Source organism: Musa acuminata, chromosome BXJ1-3, assembly GCF_036884655.1.
Source record: "Musa acuminata AAA Group cultivar baxijiao chromosome BXJ1-3, Cavendish_Baxijiao_AAA, whole genome shotgun sequence".
NCBI classification, from domain to species: Eukaryota; Viridiplantae; Streptophyta; class Magnoliopsida; order Zingiberales; family Musaceae; genus Musa; species Musa acuminata.
In genome coordinates this window covers 5582412-5605306 of record NC_088329.1, presented here as the reverse complement: position 1 = coordinate 5605306, position 22895 = coordinate 5582412, and the positions used below count along the sequence as shown (strand labels likewise).

General features: G+C 36.5%; 2 protein-coding genes across 2 annotated transcripts; both read left to right on the top strand.

The window, feature by feature from the left end:
* The first annotated feature begins 337 nt into the window (after nt 1–337).
* On the top strand, nt 338–8756 carry LOC135618703 (E3 ubiquitin-protein ligase JMJ24-like). Its single transcript, XM_065119857.1, has 14 exons — nt 338–570; nt 816–1327; nt 1409–1551; nt 1637–1736; nt 1903–2035; nt 2147–2201; nt 2322–3060; nt 4302–4631; nt 5487–5930; nt 6003–6072; nt 6304–6389; nt 7888–8007; nt 8099–8169; nt 8369–8756. Exons 2-14 carry the CDS (start codon nt 836–838, stop codon nt 8466–8468), a joined length of 2883 nt encoding a protein of 960 aa, XP_064975929.1. The 5' UTR covers nt 338–570; nt 816–835; the 3' UTR covers nt 8469–8756.
* An 888-nt stretch (nt 8757–9644) lies between these two features.
* On the top strand, nt 9645–21915 carry LOC135618699 (ATP-dependent Clp protease proteolytic subunit-related protein 3, chloroplastic-like). The gene is made up of 10 exons (XM_065119850.1): nt 9645–10029; nt 15294–15395; nt 17461–17583; nt 19403–19462; nt 20336–20432; nt 20526–20599; nt 20816–20869; nt 20946–21029; nt 21350–21483; nt 21597–21915. Exons 1-9 carry the CDS (start codon nt 9703–9705, stop codon nt 21443–21445), a joined length of 1017 nt encoding a protein of 338 aa, XP_064975922.1. The 5' UTR covers nt 9645–9702; the 3' UTR covers nt 21446–21483; nt 21597–21915.
* The last annotated feature ends 980 nt before the right edge of the window (nt 21916–22895 follow it).

Genomic DNA, 22895 nt, shown 5'->3' with positions numbered 1-22895 from the left:
CATTAAAATTGTATTGATGGTTTATATCACGGTCAGCAGAGGATCCAAGTCCACATCTCGCAACAGACCATCACGACCGTTCGATCAATCGAGATGAAAGATGAACGGTCTGGATGGGTTGATCCCTGCCGCGCCGGACTGGTAGGAGAGCGTCGCCCTGTGCCCCCACCAACCTCAAGAAACCAGCAGACGCCCCTAAAATACCCGAACTACCCCCAGACACCACATCCTCTTCGTCCCACCGCAAGCGAAACTATCACGGGTAATTAGGGAAATAGACTTACATGTTACAGAGCCCGGCCTTGGCTTTCTTCTTCTTTTGGTACTGCGGAATAGAGAGCGATCCCCACTGCGACGTCCACATCCTTTTATGAGTTTTGACCCCTCAATCTTTCCTTAATTCTCCGAGACGTCCTCCAACTCGAGTCCAAAGTACACAGACTCTGCGTTCAGTCTTCCCTTTTATATATATCTCCCTCTCCATGTCGCCGTTCCTCTCGCAATTGTTCCTCTTTTCGCCGAGTAGAAGAGGATCGGGGACGCTCAAAACCCTAGAATCCGGATCCAAAGGTGCTCTCCCAATTCTTCCCCGTCTTTCTTTCTTTTTCTTTTCCGGATATGTGATCGATCTTGAACTCCAATTGCTTGTTTGGACTTGATCTCGGTTGATGAAAGTTTCGGCCTAGATTTAGGGTTATGTCGTTGCTGGAATCTTTGACGTAGATTTCGTTCTTGAAGCTTTTTGAATGGGGGAAGAAGAAAGCTGGAATCTTTTGTCATGGAACCTACTATCTGGTTCTTTTCTTGAATTATAGGTTAGGGCAGCGTCCGAGGCATGGACGACTATGTGGGGATACCTGAGGACCTGAGGTGCAAGAGATCGGACGGGAAACAGTGGAGGTGCAGCGCCCTGTCGATGCCAGATAAGACCGTATGCGAGAAGCACTACATCCAGGCGAAGAGGCGGGCGGCAAACTCTGCGCAGAGGGCGAGTGAGAGGAAGGCGAGGCGGAAGTCTCTTGACGACGCTGATATATACTTGGAGAGCAGGAGTAAGGAGCCTGAAACGTCGAGGTCCATGTCTCCGATGAATGTAGGTGGGGCGGAGTTGCCTTCTGTGAACAAGTACAAGGAGAAGATGCCCAGAGGGCAGGCCTTGTACTCTCGTGGGACAGCGAGGAGTTTTTCAGCGCATGGTGTTAAGGGAAGGTCTATTCAGGAGGTGCAGAGAGATGCGCTTCATGTTGAGGAGAATCAAGTTAGATCTGTATACAAGACTCCACCATTGTATAGGGAGGCAAAGAACTACAATGGGAGTAGCCGAGGGGTGAGCTAAAGTTGCTGCTTCCTTCTTTGTAATTAGTGTTTGTTTTTTAAGCAATCTGGGATTTTGTATACGGTCTTATAGGAATCTTCTGGAAAAAGTTCTGGTTCTTCTGGTGAGGCTGATGGACAAATTTGTCATCACTGCCGGAAGAATGACCGAGCTAGTGTCGTTTGGTGTATTAGTTGCGAGAGGAGAGGGTACTGTAGTGGCTGCATATCAAGATGGTATTAATTTTTCTGCTGTATGTTAAGTTTTAAGCTTTTAGTTTAATGGAGAGTTGACTGCTCCATGACGAATTGCATCTATTAGGTATGCTGACATCCCTGTGGAAGACATCCGTCAGGTTTGCCCAGCATGTCGTGGTATATGTACTTGTAAAGCTTGCTTGCAGGGAGATAATTTAGTTAAGGTAGCTTTCCTCCTTTTCATCTGATTGTGCAAATTACATTGTATCTTCACTCATGTTGGGATATTTTTTTTGTCTTTTCATTCTGTGTTTGTGTTTTTTTCCTTTCCTTTTCTTTTTATTCGATGCATGCCTACTTCAATTACTTAATTCCTATCTTTATTTTCAGGCTAAGATACAGGAGATGGCTGCAATCGATAAGTTGAGATATCTTCATAGCCTTTTGAAGTTCATACTTCCTGTGCTTAAGCAGATTTATGCAGAGCAATGCTTTGAGATAGGCGTTGAAACAAGAACATATGGTACCTTTAGTTGCAGTTGCTTTCTTTGTATACTTCTTTTGCAGATTTCCTAATTTTATTTGCTTCGTCCTTTAATCTTTCTTACAATTCTGATATTATCCTTTGTCTCAGGGCCTAAAGCTGATATTCCAAGGGTAAAGATAGATGCGGATGAGCAGCTGTGCTGGTACTTTCCCATTAATACATTGCTTCATAATTTTCTCTTGTTACTATCAATTGAAGCGCTTGCACATTCTTCAATCATGGTTTCATAGGCATTAAGCAATAATACCATAATTGGGTGCAGTGACTTCTGCAAAGTACCAATTCTCGATTATCATCGACACTGTACAAACTGTTCATATGATTTATGCCTCACCTGTTGTCGGGATCTTCGACGGTCATCTTCGGTTGCCGTTAGAGGTGAATGCAATCAGGGTTGGTCTTCTGAGAGAAGCAAAGATGCCAATGCTGTGGCCACATGTCTAGAATCATCTGAAAGAAGTGCTAGTGATGACTGTACAATTAACTTTGTTCATCAGTTTCCCAGGTGGAAAGCCAACAGTGATGGCACCATCAATTGTGGACCTATGGAGGCAGGTGGCTGTGGGTCCTCGAAGTTAGTTTTGAGGCGTATTTTCAAAATAAACTGGGTCGCAAAACTGGTAAAAAGTGCTGAGGAAATGGTTAACGGATGCACAATTTGTGATGTAGATGGTTTGATGAGATGTCCTTGTACAGGGAATAACACTTCTGAGTCAAATTGGGTAAGTAAGTTCACTCGTCGTCAGTGCTCTATGAGAGATGGTAGCGATGATAATTTCTTGTACTTCCCATTGTCAGAGGATATAAAACATGAAGGCATCAGTCATTTTCATGAGCATTGGGTTAAGGGTGAACCGGTTATTGTAAGACATACATTTGAGTGTCCGTTGGCTTCAAGTTGGGATCCATCCATTATATGGAAAGGCATTCAAGAGACTATAGATGAGAGAATGGATGAGAATATGAAGGTGAAAGCCTTCAATTGTTATAATCTGTCAGAGGTATGTTTCCAGCATGACTCATCCTTTATGGTGATTTTTGTTGTTGGTTTCATTTGCAGTAATGCTGATTACAGTTTTATTGAGACAACTTTGGGTGCCACTTGAGCAATCTTCCATCACTAGCATTTTTTTGTTTTGGAAATTTCAAGAACTTTTGCTGATAATGCTTTTCTTTATTATAGTGTCTTAATTTGAAGACATTTGAACAGAAAAATGCTGCATATGGTAAAAACATTGGAAACCTTATCTGCAACTGCATTATCCTAGATCCATAACCATATTTGATATTACCCCACTTGATTGTCTCTGTCAATGATTGCTGTGGAATTTTTTTGTTTGATTCTAAATGTGATTTCACTTAAATTGATTCTGCATTTTGTCTAAAGAGCAATCAGTATTTGTTAAGACTTAAGACAACTTACTGTTTCACAGTACTTCCATACATTTAAAGATTTTTTGTTCATATAGTCAATTATTGGGTTAATAGGATAATAGGGACCGGTAAATGTAAATCATGCTCAGTAAACTCAATGTCAAAGCATCACATGTTAGTAGTAACATTGATGCCAAAGTGTCGTACATTTTAATGCAGACATTAGGATGTCAGCTTATATCCAGAGGGTGTAATCAAACGGAAATTTCAAGTGTAGGAGGTTTCCCCCAGTTTTAAGTGTTTTAGACCTAACGAAGCAAAAGAATCGAGGCAACCCCTTGTACCTTGAAGCATGATGAAGGATATCTGTTGCACCATTAACTTGAATAAATAGGATTTAAACAATGTATCCCAAAGTGCTTATTCCAAATACCAGTTTTAAGCTCATCAAGCTTTATATACCAACACAACCAATTATCAACTTCTATTGTGGACCTAATCAAAGCATCACATATATAGTACCAAATTGGGTTTTGGTATTTCTTGTCCATATTATAGTATGATGGTATTATGGGTTTGTTCTATTTCATCTTGATTCAGTATCTTCTATTTGACATTATCTATGGATCTGTCATGATTTTGTTATGGCAGTAGGAACCCTTTAATAAGCTTTAAGGTATGTTCTCCGGGATCTATGTGATTTGGCAACTGTATAGGAATAATGACTTCTAACACTTGAAATCACAATATCATATTCTTATCTACTTGAATTTTATGCATCTTTGTTACAAATTTCTGTTTAGGAAAATGATTGCTGTTTCCTTTTTATTTTCCTTGATTTATCTTTAAACCATACTATGTATGGCAGGTTGAAATTGAACTAGTTCAGTTCATTAAAGGATATTCAGAGGGTTGTATGCATGAAGATGGCCAGCCAGAAATGTTAAGAATAAAGGATTGGCCAACTCCTGGTGCTGTGGAAGAGTTTATATTATGTCAGAGACCAGAGTTTCTTGGTAATTTCCCATTGGTTGAATTTGTTCATTACAAGTGGGGTATTCTAAATCTTGCTGCAAAGCTACCGCATGATGCAATGCAAAATGAAGTAGGACCTAAACTTGTTATTTCTTATGGCACACACAAAGAGCTTGATAAAGGTGATCCTGTGGCCAATCTTCAAGTAAATATGGGTGATATGGTAGGTCCACTGATTTTTCTCCACCACATGCATTTCAAGTAAATATTGGTGATACAGTCAATCTTCAAGTATTTTTTGCTATCTGAGTACATGACAACCATAATTATACATTACCACTGCATGCATTTCTTTTCAATAAGAAATAATTATTATACCTTCTATTTTATGAAATATCCTGCTTTTTGCTGAATGAGGTGGCATTCAGTAACTCTAGGATCTGATCCTATGTTTGATCTTCTTAAAAAAATTCATTACATTAAATGACATATAAGCCGCTCACACATGTACTTAGGTCATGTATCATTTGTGCAACAATGCACTAATCACTGGGATATCTCGCAGAGATGATTTATAATTTAATTGGATCGGTTTTTTATTATTGCATTTTTGGTGGTTGACACCCATGTTAATCGACGTTAATTTTCCTGGTGTAAGAATAAACCATATATAAATAGGTGTAATTTGTAGTCATTTGAGGAATAAATGGGAGATGGTTGTGTTGAATAACTGATAGCCAACATAAAAGATTGTCTAAACTTGGATTCATGCACAACACTCAATGATGAGAAAGGATCCATGTATCCTATTGGAAATATTTGGGATATTATGGCTTTTTACTATTTATTTTTTTGTTTGGTGCTGGCATCTCTGTACAATCAATGAATCTGTATTGGTAAATATTTTGTGAATCTGCATCAGCAAGTACTTTGTAGTTCTTAACTGGAAGATAAATTATATGCTTTGATTACAAAGTTTGGATCATAGTTGAGACATGAACAGCTCTACTTTACCATATGGTTTGAAATCCTAACATAATTAAGCACTACAATCTGAAACCTTTTGTACTTTGTGCAGGTTTCCCTTTTAATGCACACAGCTGATGCAGCTTTAAAGAGGTCTGAGGTTGAAAAAAGCAATAGAACTTTCAAGGATTTCGAAGCTGCAAAGCCCCTTGAGAATGTCAATTTTATGGATTCTAATGTGTCTTTGGATGAGCATACAGGGATATCTGATATATCTTCCAGAGAATGCAGTAAGGAAGACGAGTTCTCGTTGGATTTGAAAACCAAGGAGGACACCACTATGGATATTCAAGAATTCAATCACCGTGACCTAAGTGCTCACGAAAGGAGGGATTCTGAATCTACTAATGCAGACAAGCACTTGCATGACCCTTCAGAAAGAGCTTCTGCTGGAGCCATTTGGGATGTTTTTCGCAGACAAGATGTTCCTAAGCTGAATGAATACTTGAAGATTAATTGGACGAACCTTACAAGTTCTAGTGAATTTACCAATTTGGTAAAATTTGTTCTTTTTCCAGTACATTATCTTATATCTGTGCAGTATTTTACTGCCTTTTTTATTTGGTAGGTTATGCCTCTCTATAACCAAGCTGTGTACCTAAACAATGATCAGAAGAAAATGCTGAAGGAACAATTCAGTAAGTTGAATATGTGATTGGTAGCTCTTTTTTTTCTTGCGTGCTCGAGCTGTCTGACTAAAGTAGTACATCTTTTGATGTTTTCTCTAGACTTCTGTAAATAGAAATTGAAAAAAATGGCCAGTTTGTTTGTTTGTTACGATGCTAACAATGTTCTAAATTTCTCAATTGTGCTGTCTTTTGTTCATGTTTTGTGTTTCTAATACTCTGAATTTCCTGTTGATCTGATAGGAATTGAGCCATGGACATTTGAGCAGCATGTTGGTGAGGCTGTTTTTATTCCTGCTGGATGTCCTTTTCAGGTTCGAAATCTTCAGGTGAGATGCATTTACAGAGAGATTGAAGTACCTAAATTGATAATAAAGCTTTTGTATGAGCTTTTATAGTTCTTTCATGATTTATTAGAACACTCGAGGGGATATAAATGCATGTAAATGATGAAAAGCCTCTATGGAGCTAGGGCTGTTAAAGTATCCATCCTGATCTGATCCAATATGGATAAATATTGATATGGATCAAATTCTGACCTAAAAATCTGATCTTATGACAGTCCCAATTCTTATGGAATCAGATATGTAGCCAGAGCAATCCAATCTGACTTTATTATATGTCGTTAGTCCACGTGCTACTCCGTAACATGCAGTCTTCTCCCTCTCTATTTTATGGGACCTATCAACCGAAAATATTTCATGTTGAAAACATTTAGGTCTTCAAAGTTGTCCACCTCCTTGACTTATTTTTCTTTGAATATTTTTATTTTCTCCATCACTAACTTGTAAGATAGAGAGAACAAGCAGAAGTTAAGTTTACATCAATTACTGCAATATCTCATCATTTATGCAAAAACACTCTTCTTCACCCTCTTACCTTTTCTCTTACATTGTTTGGAATTAGGATAAAAAAAATCCTAACTCTAAGATTTACCCTATTAGATAGGGGAAAGACATTAAGCCAGGAACAACAGTGGTGCAACGCTTTTCTGAGAAGCTCACTGATATAATATTTTTGTGCAAGCCAGGAATATCAGCCTTTTTGTGTCTCTCAAACTCTAATGGACACCAAGAGCATCTCTCACAAGTAATCTTCAAATGGTTTGTTTTTTTAAATTTAGTGTTGTAGGCCTCTTCTCTCTTCTTTCTCTCTCTCTCTCTCAATCTGTCTCAATATATTCCTCCTGATATCTATTTTCTGATGTGGACCATTTGGTCTGTATTGGAGATCTGGGTATATGTGTTTCAGATGTGGATTGGTTCAGAGCTGATTCATTTGATGTTTTGGATAAGATGGGGGATGAAATTTTGGGTTAGGTATGGATCTACTTGATCCAATTCTGATCCAATCTTTCCAGAGCCCTGCAAGGAACTATTTGAATTAAACCAAACTCCTTGTTATCCTATGGGATCAATTTTTGTTTTTTTTGGGTCCTTAATCTGTATTATTCCTAAACATGGCTTATTCACTTCTCTTAAAGATGGAAAGGGAAAGATAAAATCTTCCGTTGCTTGTTTATTTTTGGGTCCATGGATGTGTTGTGCTTGTACTTACTGCATTATTTCATGTTCACCTGTTCTGGTGCGGCCATGGTTTGGATGCAGATGGCCAATTTAAATTTATTTCTGCTTGCTTTGGTGTTTTTCTCATTTTTTTGATTTATTATTAGATTTCTGTAACATTATGAAATAAATTGCTTCAAAAGATGTATAGCATGCAAGAAAATCAAGTATGCTACTATCAGTTCCTTTTATTTCTCAAGCTTTACGACAATGTCAGTTATCTGTAAGCCAAACTGTTGTTGACTTTATTTTAATCTTGCAGTCATCGGTTCAGTTGGTTCTTGACTTTTTATCTCCGGAGAGCTTAAGAGAGGCTGCTCGTATGGCCGAAGAGATTCGTTGCCTTCCAAACAATCATGAAGCAAAACTTAAGATGTTGGAGGTTCACCCGATTTACACTAATAGTAGTTTGCTCCACAGTGCTTTTTCCATAACTACCTAGTTTGTATATTATATGTATATTGTTTTTGCAGGTGGGAAAGATGTCTATGTATGCTGCCAGTTCAGCCATCAGAGAAATTCAGAAAATAACACTCGATCCCAGGTATTTAAAATTTCTTACATCTCATTTTGGTGTTACTTAGCTTAAAAATCAGATCCCTTTTTGTGAATTTAAGATGACAGTTCACAAATTCACAACAACTCCCGGTTCATATTAACTACTAATTGTTTCTCCTGACTCTTGATTGCTTCTTTGCTGACTTGTGGCATTGCCTATTAATCCACTTACTAAATTTTTGCAGGCTCAGTTCAGATGTTAAATTTGAGAACCGGAATCTCACTGCATTAGTTTCTGAGAATATAGAAAAGTTGACAAAGCGACGACAAGTAGTTTGCAGTTGAATCGGCTGATTTCACATTTGATTAATGTAAAGATTGTTTGTGCTAAAGGATTGTATATAGTTTATATACGGTGATGTAAACATCATCTCCAAGGAAGATGAATGTGTAATGTTGGTGAGCTGACTCTTCTCTTTAGCTTCTAGGCCAAGCATTTGCAGAGAAATACTAGATATAAATTTATTTGGAGATGGCTACAATAGCCAAACACATTATGGACTAATAATCAAAGCTTGTAAGTTAATTTTTTTGTTTTGACTAATTAAATGGCCTGACTTGTGGTATCGTCTATATCTGGGGTAATATGTTGAATTGTGATTTTAAAGGCGACATGTTGTGTAACTTCTCTGCAGCCATTGAGTTTGGTTGAATTCTTTTGGAATACAATCCATTCAGCATTTTATATCGAGAAATGTTAAAGCGTGGTTTTGTTTCTGGTCAACATGGCAATGCAGTGAGTGGAATTGTTGGTTCAGATCTGTTTTCAGTTTACTTTTTTGCCGTATGTTCTATACGATGCAAGCGTGTTGTGTTGCTCAGCTCATATACGTGCCAAGTACAAATATACAGTATGTTGCAGAATTTACGTCAAATTATTCTATTCGAAATAATTTGTTATCAATATTCGTTCTTGAATCCATCAATATTCTTAATCCTTTCTTTATCTTTTGGTTTTTTATTTGGATAAGATGCATAATTATAATATCCAGCCAGACTGGTCTAATCCAAAAAAAAGGAAATTGGATCCTCGGTTTAATAATGAACATTAAAATGACTAAATCTATTTGATTAATTATTTATAAAATATACTCAATTACCTATGTACAATTTTATTGGATATATAAGTTCTTTTTATTATAATAGATGTTGTATTCATTACTATCTCATTCACAATCATCCTTTCTTACTAAGTCATAAAAATGATTTTCATAATTTTATTCATATGTCTCATATTTTTAGCATAATTGTATTTTATTTTAAAATATATTTTAACAAAATATAATTATACTTTTAAAATTGTATAATCTTCCAATTCCAATTGTGCCGTTTACCCAAATTCTTACCCGGGCCGTCATAGGATAATCGTTATTTCCCGTTCGTTTTCTTTCCTCGGTATACGGATACGTCTACTGTAACATTTTGGATACGATACGATAAAAGTATACATATCGTTTCCTTCGGTTGGCCCCTTCTCGCGACATCGTCAGGCGAGTGGGTGTGAGAGAGTTAGACGGCGATGGCGTGCGGCGCTGTGACCGTCCCGCTCCTTTCTCCGCGGATGCCCATGGCGTTCGCTCCATCCGGTTTCTCTTCTTCTTCTTCTTCTTCTTCTTCTTCCTCTCCGTTCTTCTCCGCCGCCGCTGCTCCTCTCAGGATTAGGGCGGCAAGCACCGCGGCGCTGCCGGTGCCTCCCCTGAACCCCCGCGATCCCTTCCTCTCCAAGCTCGCCTCCGCCGCCGCCGCCGCTCCCGATCCCTTTGCTTTGGCCTCGTCACCTGACCCCGACTCCCCGCCCTACCTCCACCTCTTTGACTCCCCGAAACTCATGGCCACTCCTGCCCAGGTACTTGCTGAATTCTAGAATCTTTCCTTCCTGTCGGAAACTATTCTTCAAACTTTAGTTTTCTTGTTAAGGGACTTCTTTAAAAAAAAGGAACCTTTTTAGCCGTTTCATTTCAGTAATAAATCTTCATGAGAGGTTCGGAAGAGAAAGTAAATGGAGGACTAGGTGTCCAGTAGCTTAATTTGGGATAGATTTGGCTGCGGGTGTGAAGATTGGTGGAGCAAATTTGTTTAGAAAAGGACAAAATCTGGAAATATTATTTTCTTTGCTTGTTTATAGGAAATAGAAAAAGATGGATAAAAGTGCTTGAATGAAAGATTCGAAGAGAAGGATATGTAAGTTTGTTTTATTTAGTGCATCTGTAAGATTTCATTGTGTTGGAGTCAGGAATTAAAGGGTCAACAGCTATTCTTGGTTCAGTGTAGTTGGTGAACTGATTCGACCGGGATCTCCAAATGGATATGATTTCTGAGTTAATACTTGGCTCCACAACTTTGATTTGCAGGAAGTTGTATCAAGTGGTTTATCTATGAATTAACTCCCACTACCGGAAGAGAAGAGTTTTTTCTTTTTTAATTCCTTTTTGTTTCTGTATGTGTGCATGGGCATCTTCGTAGAAATAGTGTTTATTACCATTGGTTATTCTTACCTTATAAATTATTCATGATGATATTTGTTATCATCTTCAAATATGAGGATACAACAAAATTTTCATATGTTTCGAAGATGAGCAAGGAGGAAATTGATCATTTGGTAGTTGTGGTAGTCTCTGATGAGTGTGCTAACATGACATGCCTATGAGAACCTTCTCTCCTAATAGGAGTATTTGTTGGTGTTATAAGTAGAGCACCTTATGTTCTTGCATGGACTAGATCAAAAGCTCCTGAAAGTAATGTAGCTGATTATTATTTTATGTTGTACAACAGAAACAGTTGTTATGTTACTTGATTTTAGATCCCAATTGTGATTCACTTTGGTTAATTGTTCTAGATTGTCATGTTGAAGATTTGGAATTATGAAACTTTATTTTTTTTTCCTTTTTCCATTTTGGTTCCTTTTTCTCCTTCCTATCCTACTTCCTCTTCTTTTTCTTGTATTGAGGCTGTCAAATTGACTACAGTGGCTAGAAATGACCAATTTCAGTTGAGTTCTTTTTTAGTGTAGCTGATATTATCTAATTTTTATCTGTAAGGCTGGGAAGTCAGGCAAAACTAGATTGGCTTTGGACGATACAAGTTGGGATCTGATGTAACATATTGAAATTGGACAGTACTATGAATTATGCTCTTTATATCTTGACCATTCGAACGGCTTTTGCTCATTCTCTTAACCATATACATAACAGATCAGACTTGGACACAATTATAAGCAGAACTGGGTTGTTTACTTAGAAGTCAAAAGCCTCTAGAAGGTAGGCCAAAGTTTGGATTTGATATGCCAGGCTGGGATCCTCTTTTGGCTCGATTGGACTGCACATGACAGCGGAAAAAGGTTGCAAGATTCAATATCCACTCAGCCAAATTCGATGGTTCTTTCATTTTAGCTACAAAATTTGATTTGACTATAAAATCATAGAGCATTGGTGAATCTGGAGTTTGACCCAACATGTATCTCAGAAACATTAGATGTCAGAAGTTGACAACTATCAAGGTAGCAGCATCAGAAATTAGGTGAATAGTATACCTGGGCACTGTGAGAAGCACAATAGCAGTAATGGAAAACATATAGGAAGATACCAGAAGAATAGGAAAGTTTTTATGGAATTGATGGAAGTTTAGTATGATTAGCTCTGTATGCTTCTATTATCAAGGAGTTTGCTCTTTTTCTTTCTAGGAAATGATTTATTTTTTTCAATCTCCTTGAAGTCTATTTCTCTTCCTGAAACTAGAGAAACACCAGTTAGGGTGTTTCCTCCTCCATAGCTTATCAAGCCCGTACAGATCTCAATAGAAGTTCAAGCCCCTAACTTTCTCCAGCTCCATTGGCTTCTATCATGGAGATAATTAAGTCAACCAATGTTCTTTGTTTGATGTATTATCAACACATATAATGGAAGATCATGGAACTTTCATTCGGTTCACTCTGCTCTGTATGCGCAGCGCAGCCCTGATAGTGAGCGCTTGAAGCTAGTACGGGAGTTGAAGTTCTGCATGCAAAGAAGTCAAGGAGAAATAGGAAGACTCTAGTACCACAGTAGATAGACCTCTTCTTCTTTCCAGCTCTATTCTAATTTCTTTCCAGCACATCTATTTGCAATTGGCACAACTTGCACATGGTTGCATTAATTACTTCTGTTGCATGTCATCACATCTTGCAATGACTTGCCTTGACGGTGAGGCTTTTTTGATCCAGTAGTTTGTGGCGGATGCCAATTTCTAATTGTTAATTGATAGACTTAAAATTTATTTTGCTGCAAGCGTTGTAGCACAAATAGTTTATTGCATGCTCTTGGGCCAAATTGGAACTTCATATCTGCTTGGTCCAATGCATAGTAGTCCATTATAGTTTTGTGGCAAATGGTGGACATGTTTTACAACATTGTTGATTACTGGAGCTTGAAACTTGATCAGCTGGACTTGTTCTTCATCTCTTGGATTTTTAATAAGTTATTGTCTCTTGGTTCCTCTATGGGCATGAATTCTTTTAGCACAGAGTCACAGACATGAATTCTTCTTTTAGCATCGCCTCTTTAGGCTCTACACTGTAATTGTGAATTTCTTGTCTTTTGGTTAAAAAATCATCTTCGACTTTCATGTCTGGATCACAATTCCTGTTGTATTACTTGGACAACCTTTTCTTCTGAAAGATAGGTAGGATTGGGACCTCAAAAGACGAAGGACCAGTTATCATGCTGGAACATGATGGCAAACCTGTTTTGCACAATTTGATGAAATCCTAAGAATCTAGGGTCACTCAGAAATAAAAAAGAAGCTTTTATATTTCGAGATATTAATGAAAATACAACAATATGTTTGATGTCCAGAATCTTCAGCAAACAATATTTTTGTATCAACAAAAACTAATAGAAATTGAAGGAAATCACATTGAATTAATAAATTCAAGGTAAGCCCAATACACTGTTTTTTGTGCTAAAAAAGTAGGAAAACAACAGAAACCACAAAGAAGAGGAAAATGGAAGTAGAGATGAAGAAAATGAGATTGTATAAGAAGTTAAGGAAAAGAAGGATGTGTCTCATCACATGATCGGTTTCCTCCCCCATATTATGGCTTTCTTTCTTCAAGGTAAGGAAGATTTTTATAAGAGAAATTAATGAGAGAGAGAGAGAGAGAGAGAGAGAGAGAGAGAGAGAGAGAGAGAGAGGTAGTTTGGATATCACGAATTTTCATCCCTCCACGGGCTTGTAACTTTTAATTTATGAACTTTCTCTTCTCCCTCTCCTATTATAAATCAATTACTCCTAACTTAACTAGGGTTAAGCATGAAGACTAGCTGATTTACTTGGGTATAGTTTGGTCTGATCATCTTTCTGTTTGACTCGGGTGCCAAGATCCACCAATGGATACATCCAAGTGCTACAAGGTCAAGTCAAGATTAGGATTGGCCCACTTAAGCTATTAAGTCTTGTCTTCTGTAGGATCTTCTAGAGGGTGCTCACTGGAATTTTGCATTATAACATTGCCATAGATGAAAAGTCCAGCTTCCCTTTTGTAAGGATGTGTCTCTTATTAATTTTCCCTTGCTCCAATTTATCATTCCTTTAGGGCCCCATGAGTTATTTTGATTGCATTGGCCTACATAAGGTTACAATTGAAATGGTAACATCTATCATAATTTGTTACCTCCTATTTAGCATAACATCTTACCTTAACGTTTTTAACACTCAAGACCACCAAATTATCGTATAAAAAAGCTGCAAAACGGAACTTTTCCCGAGATGAATTATTTCCCTTCATAGGATGTTAGGCTTTAGTCATTTGTCACTGATGGAATACATGTCAAAACAAAAGAAAACAAACATAGGGATAGTAACCTGAATGCTGCAGTTAAGGCTAATTGTAACTAGCATTTTTTATCATGTTCCTATCTTGCAAGAACAGTGTGTTTACTTGCTTCTGTTTGATCACTATGTCTGAGAGAGATGATGTTATATGTTTTATCATCTCCCTTTGTACTTTTTAAGTTCAGAACTTAAATGAAGCTTTTCATGTAACAACTTCCTAGTTTCAACTAGTTAATACAATGAGAGGCAAGATATTTGGGCAATCTCATTATCCTTTTTTCATATTTAAGATTGAGATTGTACTTCAGTTTGAGGTGATCTTTAGATTACCACATATCTTGCCTCCTTGTATATTATTCATTTAAGAATTTACATGTGAGTGTTCAAGTGGGCCTTAGGTTGGATCCTATCCCAAATTAAATGGTACATGAAAATATATATATTTCACCTTTTATAATGTTGAATTAGTCTGGAAATACAAAAGAAAAAAGAACAAAGAGTTATCTGAAAATCTGGTAAGTGGAGAACAACAAAGCATTATCTTTAACAAAAATGATTGAGAAACAAGCTCTTTCCTGATAAACTAACCTATATGCATCTCTTTTAAACCCACTTTAAAATGTTGCAGAAAGAAACATCACAATTCATTTAGCCAAGGTGTTTTTTGGTAAGTCGAATATCTTGTTTCACCAAAATTTTGGAAAATAGTACTTAAATTAGCTTCAAACAGAATGTCAACTTTAAAGTTTAAACAACTTAGTTTGGTCTTTTTGATGACCTATGGATTTGTCATCTCAAGTAACCATCATGAGAAAGATATTAAAATCATAAAACACAATCATTTATTTTAATGATAGTTAGATCTTATCATCTTAGTTTTTGTTTCATATGTCAATCCTAATTGTTGTTGTGCTATGGAATTGATCCTGACCCAAGAGCAGAATCATATCAGTAAAGTCCATTTCTTTTAGATTGCCATTACTCAATCATAAGAATCTGAGAACGCTAGGTGCATTTGTGTTTAATTTTTTGGTCTTCTAGGAAGAATGTGTTGCCTATTGTTTTGTTTAAATATTTATCTATCATTTTTCTAATTCTGCTTTAGTATAGGTAATAATAGAGATGTTTTGGGTTTTATCTCAATTTCTTGCTTTCTGTATACTGCTTTTCTCATATTTTCCTTTCACGTGATAACAATAAGGTTTTCTTGCTTCTTTTACCCTTCATTGGCACTTGGTTGGTTACTTGTGGTTTATGTTGTCAACCTGCTGACTTAATTATCTGATTCTAAACCTAAACTAGGTGGAGCGTTCTGTTTCTTACAATGAACACCGACCAAGGAAGCCTCCCCCAGATTTGCCATCATTACTGCTCCATGGCCGAATTGTCTACATTGGCATGCCAGTAAGTGTGGAATCTTGAGTTTCTATTCAAGGTTCAGTTCTTCTGTGTAGTTTGAATATGGAATCATCAGACATATCTACTACTATGGTTCTAGATACCATGTATTGTGCTAGATGGACATAGGGTTTGCAATTTCTCATATGGAATTTTTTTCCTAATAAAGTTGTTACTATTTGAAAAGAAAATTGTCATGTCATTGTTCAAAGTCATAAGCTGTCTATTTCTACATTTATATGTGTATCTATAATTCTATATGACTGTCTGGAAGCTGTGATTACATTCCACAATATTTGGCCTATTTTATTCAAGTTGTAGTTGGTCAAAGATGCTTCACTGTCACTGAAATGCATCAAAAAAGCCTTATGCATACACTTGATTGAGAAGAGAGGGATTCAACCAAGGTAGTCGTTGATGGTAATGATTTCCCTTTCTAGCCATGTTGCCTCATGCCTATCAGCATGAATTGCTCCAAAGGGGTATTGACAATGGTAAAAGTGCCCCTTGCTATGGCCATATTAATGGGCATGTGCATGGGATCAACAGGAGCATAGAAACAGCAAGGCATATGCTGTAACCGAATATATTTGAGGCTAGGTGTGAATTCTGTGTCAAGTTATATTGCAATTTCCATTTGTTACTTATTTTGGATGTTTTCTTCATGTTTAAATTGTTGTTTTAGCAACTTGAAAGGGGTCCATTTTGATTGTAGATTTCTTAATGTGTTGGTTAATCTATTTTTTTGACTTAATGTTCTCAATATGGACTATTAGATGCCTAAATAGGCTGGCATCTATCCATGTATTAGAGCTTGGGTTGATAAAAAAGCCATATTATTTGATAGATTTAAGAAGATCTAGCACCTATAGTCGCAATTCATGATCCTAGAATGTTCTGATTGGTTTATGATTCAAAAAAGAAGTTTTAGAGGTGTTTTTGTTGGTCTATAAATTAAAAAATACCATAAAACCAATAATAATTGTAACCTCTGAAAAAAACCTTTAAAATTTTCATTAGGTGCTTAAAAAGGGAAATGACTATTACAAAACTAATTTTTATTAACCATGGAGAAATTTGCTTCCTAAATTATCAAACCAATCAGAATGTTTTGAGCTATCAAATAGATGCTAGATAGGTCTGTAGCTATCAAATAGATTTATTATCCAAAATATTTATAACAAGTGTTAAGTAGGAAAAAAGTGGAAAATGTTTCTCTATTTTTTGTTAGCCAATGAGTTTGGGTGTGGTCAACAACCAAAAGGAAGTGGTGACATTGAATATGTGCTTCTTTTGCTCACATTTATGCTTCTAGTTAGATCTACATTTTTATTCATATCTGGATTATCACTTTGCTAGAAGAGAAGTTCTGGGCAGTTGGAGCTGCAGAGTCATGGGAAGTTGATGGGTAGGCAGCTGGCTAGATCTGGATAGCGACATTTTATTTATCTATTAATCTATTCTTTTGGGAGAGGGAGGACAGAGAAAGGAACTTGGATACCATATTGGAGAGGAAGAAAGGTGCACTGGAAAACTTTGATAAGGAAATATATCTATATGTATATATATGTATGTATGTATGTGTGTGTGTGTGTGTGTGTGTTGGCAGCATATTTATATGATTTCGACAGCACATATAAAGAATAGTCAATATGATTGCTCTTCAATGAAAATGTGCTGGTTTGACCATTACCTGCATATACTGGCTAGTATATGGTATATGCATGGGTCTGAATACTAACAGTGCTTCAAACTACATACTGTTCAGAACTAGCAAGTACAATTTGGTGCTTGATTCTATTAAGTATTAACTGTTAATTTTTGATAATTTTCATGAGATTGTTGATTATTTTCTGATTTTAATTTCTCATTGTTTTCTTTTCTCTAAGTTTGACAATGCATGCTGTGTTATTCAACTTGTATCACACTGTTACTTGTACAATGTATATGCTAAGACATCTCTGGTTATAGTAGTTCTGTTTTGTTGGTATCTTCCATTTGCCTAGTATCTGTAATTCATAATCATGATCCTTATTACTTTCCATTGGACTAATTAAATTTTTATGAATAGTTGGTGCCAGTTGTCACCGAGCTTGTGATTGCTGAATTGCTTTACTTGCAATGGATGGATCCAAAGCAGCCTATTTATTTGTACATCAATTCAACTGGAACAACCCGTGATGATGGTGAAACTGTATGCATCAACGGTTCCATTTATCTTCCTTCTTTTGAATAAGAAAGAATTAACATGCTATGAGTTGAAGCCATTTTGCAAGAATCTTTACTTCATTTAAGTTAGATTTTCATGTTAGTTTGCTTGCTTTGCATTTTGTATCTTGTATAGTTTAAAATAGGAAATTTATCTGCCCTGTAGAATAACAATGAAATATATTCCTTCATGCCATTATTTATACGTGAATAGCTAATGGAAGTTTTGACTGTTCTTTCATGCCATAATTTTATATCCATGTGTCTGTTCACTTGGTCCTTTTTTATGAATCATACTAGCAGGCTTACGTATTCTAGTTTCCCCTTTTTGTATATAGGCTGTTGTGTTGCAGAACAAATATGATGACAGTTGAACTTATTTGCTATAATTGATCTTACTGGTCCACTTGATTCTTTAAGGTTTAGAGACATGATTATGTTATAGAAACTGGTGTTAGAATGATGCTAAATTGCAATTTGATTTGGAAATGATCTGGGGTGATTGTAGTGCCCTTATATGAAGAAAGTTCTCTTTTTTTATTATATTTTCCTGTTATTGTCAGTTCCATTCTCTATCTGTTCCTTTATTTAAAAAAAAAAACTCCGTCTGTCTGTTGCGACCTTGTCATGGTTATCTTTTTTCAAGCTTTTTGAGATTCAAACTTCTTTTTCATTTAAGAGACAAAGGAACATGTATAGAGGGTGAGCCTTGGCATTACAATAAGATTGCTCTTTTACAGTCTAGGTTATTAGGACACGAGTCATAGAAACAGTCTCTTTGGTTACATAGGTAAATTTGCATACATAAACTCTATGAAGGCCCATAAAGTGGCAGCTTTGTGAACCGAGTTTGCCCTAAAGAACATGCGTGCACTTGGTCCATGCTCATGCCACAATAAAAGAAATTCTTGCTGCTGTCTATATTACAGATTTTTTTTTTTTTGCAGAACTTTATTTGACCGCCTACTGAATGACAGAGAAGCTGAAAATAATGACCATGTATAACACCATAGAGATATGTTTGTATAACTTGTTAGTCTTAAAGTTGGTCATCAATCCAAATTACAGAGAACCCTGACATGATCTCAATTCTGAATCTTGGCACAAAATAAGAACCCTCCAACAACATGAATCGAGAGAGAGAGAGAGAGAGAGAGAGAGAGAGAGAGAGAGAGAGAGAGAGATTGAAAATTCAGGGCTGAGCCAGTTCTCTGTCTCCACCTTGCGGGGTGAGCTTCTGGCAAGGTCCCTCTGACTCTCAATTCAGCTGAAGAGAGAGAGAGAAGTTGAAAATTCAGGGCTGAGCCAGATCTCTGTGTCTCCACCTTGCAGGGTGTGCTTCTGGCAAGGTCCCTCTGACTCTCAATTCAGCTGAATCGATTTCCTGAGATAAATCATAGAGAGGATTTTTCAAGTTATCTGAATGAATCATAGAGAGGAGACAAAGAACCCATGCCATGGCTGGAGGTTGGGGTCCGTAACTGCTAGCAGATAGATAAATACTCTTCTTAATCATTCAGAATATTTTCTGTTGTGATTTGAGATGATGTGACATCTCTGACCAGCCTGTTTTGTCATTACTGTTGTGGTGGCATCCTTTTGTCAAGTCTTGATTAAATAGCGGATATTGTCCCTGACATAACTGTTGTTGCTTGATACTAAGAAAAAAACTTGCCACTTGTAGGTCATCTACATGACATGTTTGCTAGATATTATGATTGTATGATTCATGTGCAAGGATACAGTATATGCTTCTCCAGTGATATTCACAATTCTATTGTAATGTGGATCTTCAATTTTTGCAGGTAGCGATGGAAACAGAGGGTTTTGCTATTTATGATGCTATGATGCAGTTAAAAAATGAGGTACCAGTCTTTCCATTATCATGTTTTCCACTTTAGCTCTTGTGGCCCTTTATGAGAGCATAATAAATTGTCTTACCTTTTTTATGATCTTTTAACTTATGCAACTTTATAGTCTCTTATATTGGTGTGCTAAACTAGAATGGGAAGTTTGATTGCAAACTAGTTATCTCCTCATCTGTTGTTAATTGGAGACTGGTGTGATCTGCTCTTATTTAGCTAATGTTAGTTTAATTCCTTTGGCCTTTCTCAGTTTCTCATTTATTAGCAAACATCTCAATTCTTTTAGAAGTGACTGGTTGAATAGAAGTATATATGGATTGTAGGAATGATCCCTCAGGTTGTTTCTTCATGAAGGACAATAGAAGGATATCAAAATTTGGTCTTAGATACTGGCATATGAGTGCTACAAAATCAGGTGATTGGATTTTGATGCTTCTCAAAAGAATGCAAGTTTGAGTTATTATGAGGCTGGGCCTAGTTTGATTGCTGCATGCCTGTGATTCCAAACCAAAGGTAATAATTGTGCAATGAAAAAGTGGGCTTGTGCCTTGACCCTTTTTGTATCACTTTTTCTTGTAGACATGATGAAAGTCATCACTTAGGATACTTTTTCATGTCTTTGGATCTTCCAATAAGATTGTAGGCATGTTTTAGTCGCTTTTGTTGCATTTACTTAGTTTTACAATTGATGTATTAGCACTTCTATTTGTCCTTGTTTTCCTATTATTCTCTCTTTTCTTATCAAAATTTAACAACATATGAAAGAGGGTTATATTTAAGACTTACTAGTTTCCTCAAGTATAAATGAGCTCAATGTATTTTTCTTACTAGTACTTCTTTCCAACTAATTTTTTTTTCTTAATGCTAATGCAGATTGAGACTGTAGCTGTTGGAGCTGCAATAGGTCAGGCCTGTCTACTTCTTGCTGCAGGAAAGAAAGGTAGACGATTTATGATGCCTCATTCTAAAGGTAAGTTACAATATAGAACTTTTATTTGGTGACTATTTCTCTCCTGTAATGTCATTGCCCTATTGAGATGCTGACGCTGCACTTTCATGTCAGCTATGATTCAACAACCTCGTGTTCCATCATCTGGCCAGATGCCAGCAAGTGATGTTATTATTCGTGCAAAAGAGGTTTGATTTCCAAACTTTTTGTGATTATTTCAGATGTTGACATTTTTCTCCATTTAAGTTCAAGAGCATGTTGCATGTTCAGCACGTGGGATCCCAGAATTCTTACAGTTTATTTGTTTTTATTACGTGCCAAAAGATCACCAAGAATGTGTATTAATGTTTCCTTATCTTTATTATAGTTCCTTTTATGAATTCATAGGACTATGCTCTTTACAGGTCGTAACCAATAAGGACACACTAGTCAAACTTCTAGCAAAGCACACGGGAAATGTGAGTAGATGGAAACTCATCTTACTGTTTAATAATAAAAGATACTTAAATTTGATTAACATTTTTGCTATAACAGTCGGTGGACACAGTATCAAAGGTGATGCAAAGACCTTTTTACATGGATTCAATAAAGGCAAAAGAATTTGGGGTCATAGACAAGGTACTTTCTTTTTATTCAGCTGGTTTCTTATTCTTATTCATCAGAAGATCTAGTTAGGCAACAGTATATTAAATTTGTCAACGATGCATATTCATCAGCTTTGCATGATGAGCATTTAGTTAAAGCATGCTTAAGAAGTTGAAAAGCGGAGACACAAAGAAAGTATCTGATGTTACTGCAAGCTTTGTAATTATAGTTGCTAATTCGAAAGTTTTTAGACTAAATGATTCTTGTTCTCCAAATGGCTTCATTTCTTGGAGTTCATGTGGTTCAATTAATCATAAAGAAATGATGAGTTAGGTTTGTTTATCGTGCTGCAGATTCTTTGGCGTGGTCAAGAGAAGATGATGGCAGATGCCCTCTCCCCCGAGGAATGGGACCGTCAAGCAGGAATTAAAGTTGCTGATGGGCTGTGATTTTGACTTTTTTTTGCCCCCTCAAAGTTTACTATGTGGTAAGGATTCCAACATTTAAAAGTCTTGTATATATATAATATATGTTACATAAATTTGGATCTACTTAGATCAATTTAGAATACAAGTTGATGAAATATTTTGATTGTGGCAGGTACAAGCAGCATTGATGTGAAAAATGCTAGTAGAGAAGAAATCATCTACCATGGCAAATTAAAGAAAACTTGGAGTTCCCTGATTAAATATACTGCGCTAATGTCCTGAGGCTTTCTGCCTTGGCTCTCCACTTGTACCGTAAAGCGCGTAATTTGCCATGCTGGAAACTCATTTAGAATGTTGAAGAAACTTAGCTGATGAACCGATGGAAATTATAAAAATGTTTTCTTCTGTGACGTATGTGTAATGAAAAGTCTGTATGATCGGGTAACAAAAGGTTCCAATCTATTGCTAAATGGACTTGCAGTATTCTTCAAGATGTTTGTGGCCTAATATATTAAACTTTAGTGAAATCGTTCAAAATGTATGAGCTCTATTTTATAATTCATTTGCTTAGATGAACTAAAATCAAGTTGCCACTTCTTAAGAGAGAGAGAGAGAGTGACGAATGTTATAGACAGAATTCATCTTACAAAGGAATCACATTAGGCTTCATTTATAGGAGCAGTGGGAGAAGTTCCCATCTCATCATCCCATCGACTTCTCTTTAAGACTATTATAGAACCCTATAAAATAACCACCCTAATCATGGAATCCTCGTATAAGGGATTTTGTATGCTCAGTAGCTTTTACATTAACTTCGTAAACCTTCCGAAGCTGCATGCAGAAAAAACAATGATGAAATTGCATTAGGATTTGTTGTTATCTTGATGCTATTCATTGGGGGAGTCGGTATGGTTTGATTATGTTCTATCGAAGGCAAAAGCTCGTCCTGATAGCTCACATGATAGTCACAAGAGGTGGTTAGAACGGGGGAAAGTCTGACTGAAGCAATCCCGAAGTGTTGCTTATTCGCTCGAGGTAGATTTCGTATCGAACTGATGTGGTTTAAGTTTCCTCGGGGTTCTGGAGATGAGCCGAGATGTGCCTTAGCTTTACCAGGAACCGTATATAAGCGATCAATGTCAAGGGAGTTCTCGACTTACTTATGGAGGATAACATAAAGTATACCAAAATCAAGATGAAAGAATAGTCTTTTTCATATTTTTTTTAATAATTTGATTTTAAAATTTGAATACCTGAAATTGGATCATTCCTATTATGTGACTACTGTTTTAAAACCCTATCTCTTTTGCTGTATTGATTTTAAGACAGCAAATTGAATGACTCCAAGTCGAAGTATCTCACAATTTATATATTTTTGCATCATATAAACTTTATTATCGATTGTGCCCAAGCTACATACTTGCTAACTATTGGTAGCTCACCAATATCTTTTAGCACTAGATCTATTTAA

Bases quoted from the DNA above. Each gene is read 5' to 3' on its own strand.
- LOC135618703 (XM_065119857.1), top strand. From the start codon at position 836: ATGGACGACTATGTGGGGATACCTGAGGACCTGAGGTGCAAGAGATCG. The intron at 1,328-1,408 runs GTGAGCTAAAGT...ACGGTCTTATAG, and splicing joins ACAATGGGAGTAGCCGAGGG to GAATCTTCTGGAAAAAGTTC. The intron at 1,737-1,902 runs GTAGCTTTCCTC...CTTTATTTTCAG, and splicing joins AGGGAGATAATTTAGTTAAG to GCTAAGATACAGGAGATGGC.
- LOC135618699 (XM_065119850.1), top strand. From the start codon at position 9,703: ATGGCGTGCGGCGCTGTGACCGTCCCGCTCCTTTCTCCGCGGATGCCC. The intron at 15,396-17,460 runs GTAAGTGTGGAA...TTTTATGAATAG, and splicing joins TTGTCTACATTGGCATGCCA to TTGGTGCCAGTTGTCACCGA. The intron at 20,600-20,815 runs GTTTGATTTCCA...TGCTCTTTACAG, and splicing joins TTATTATTCGTGCAAAAGAG to GTCGTAACCAATAAGGACAC.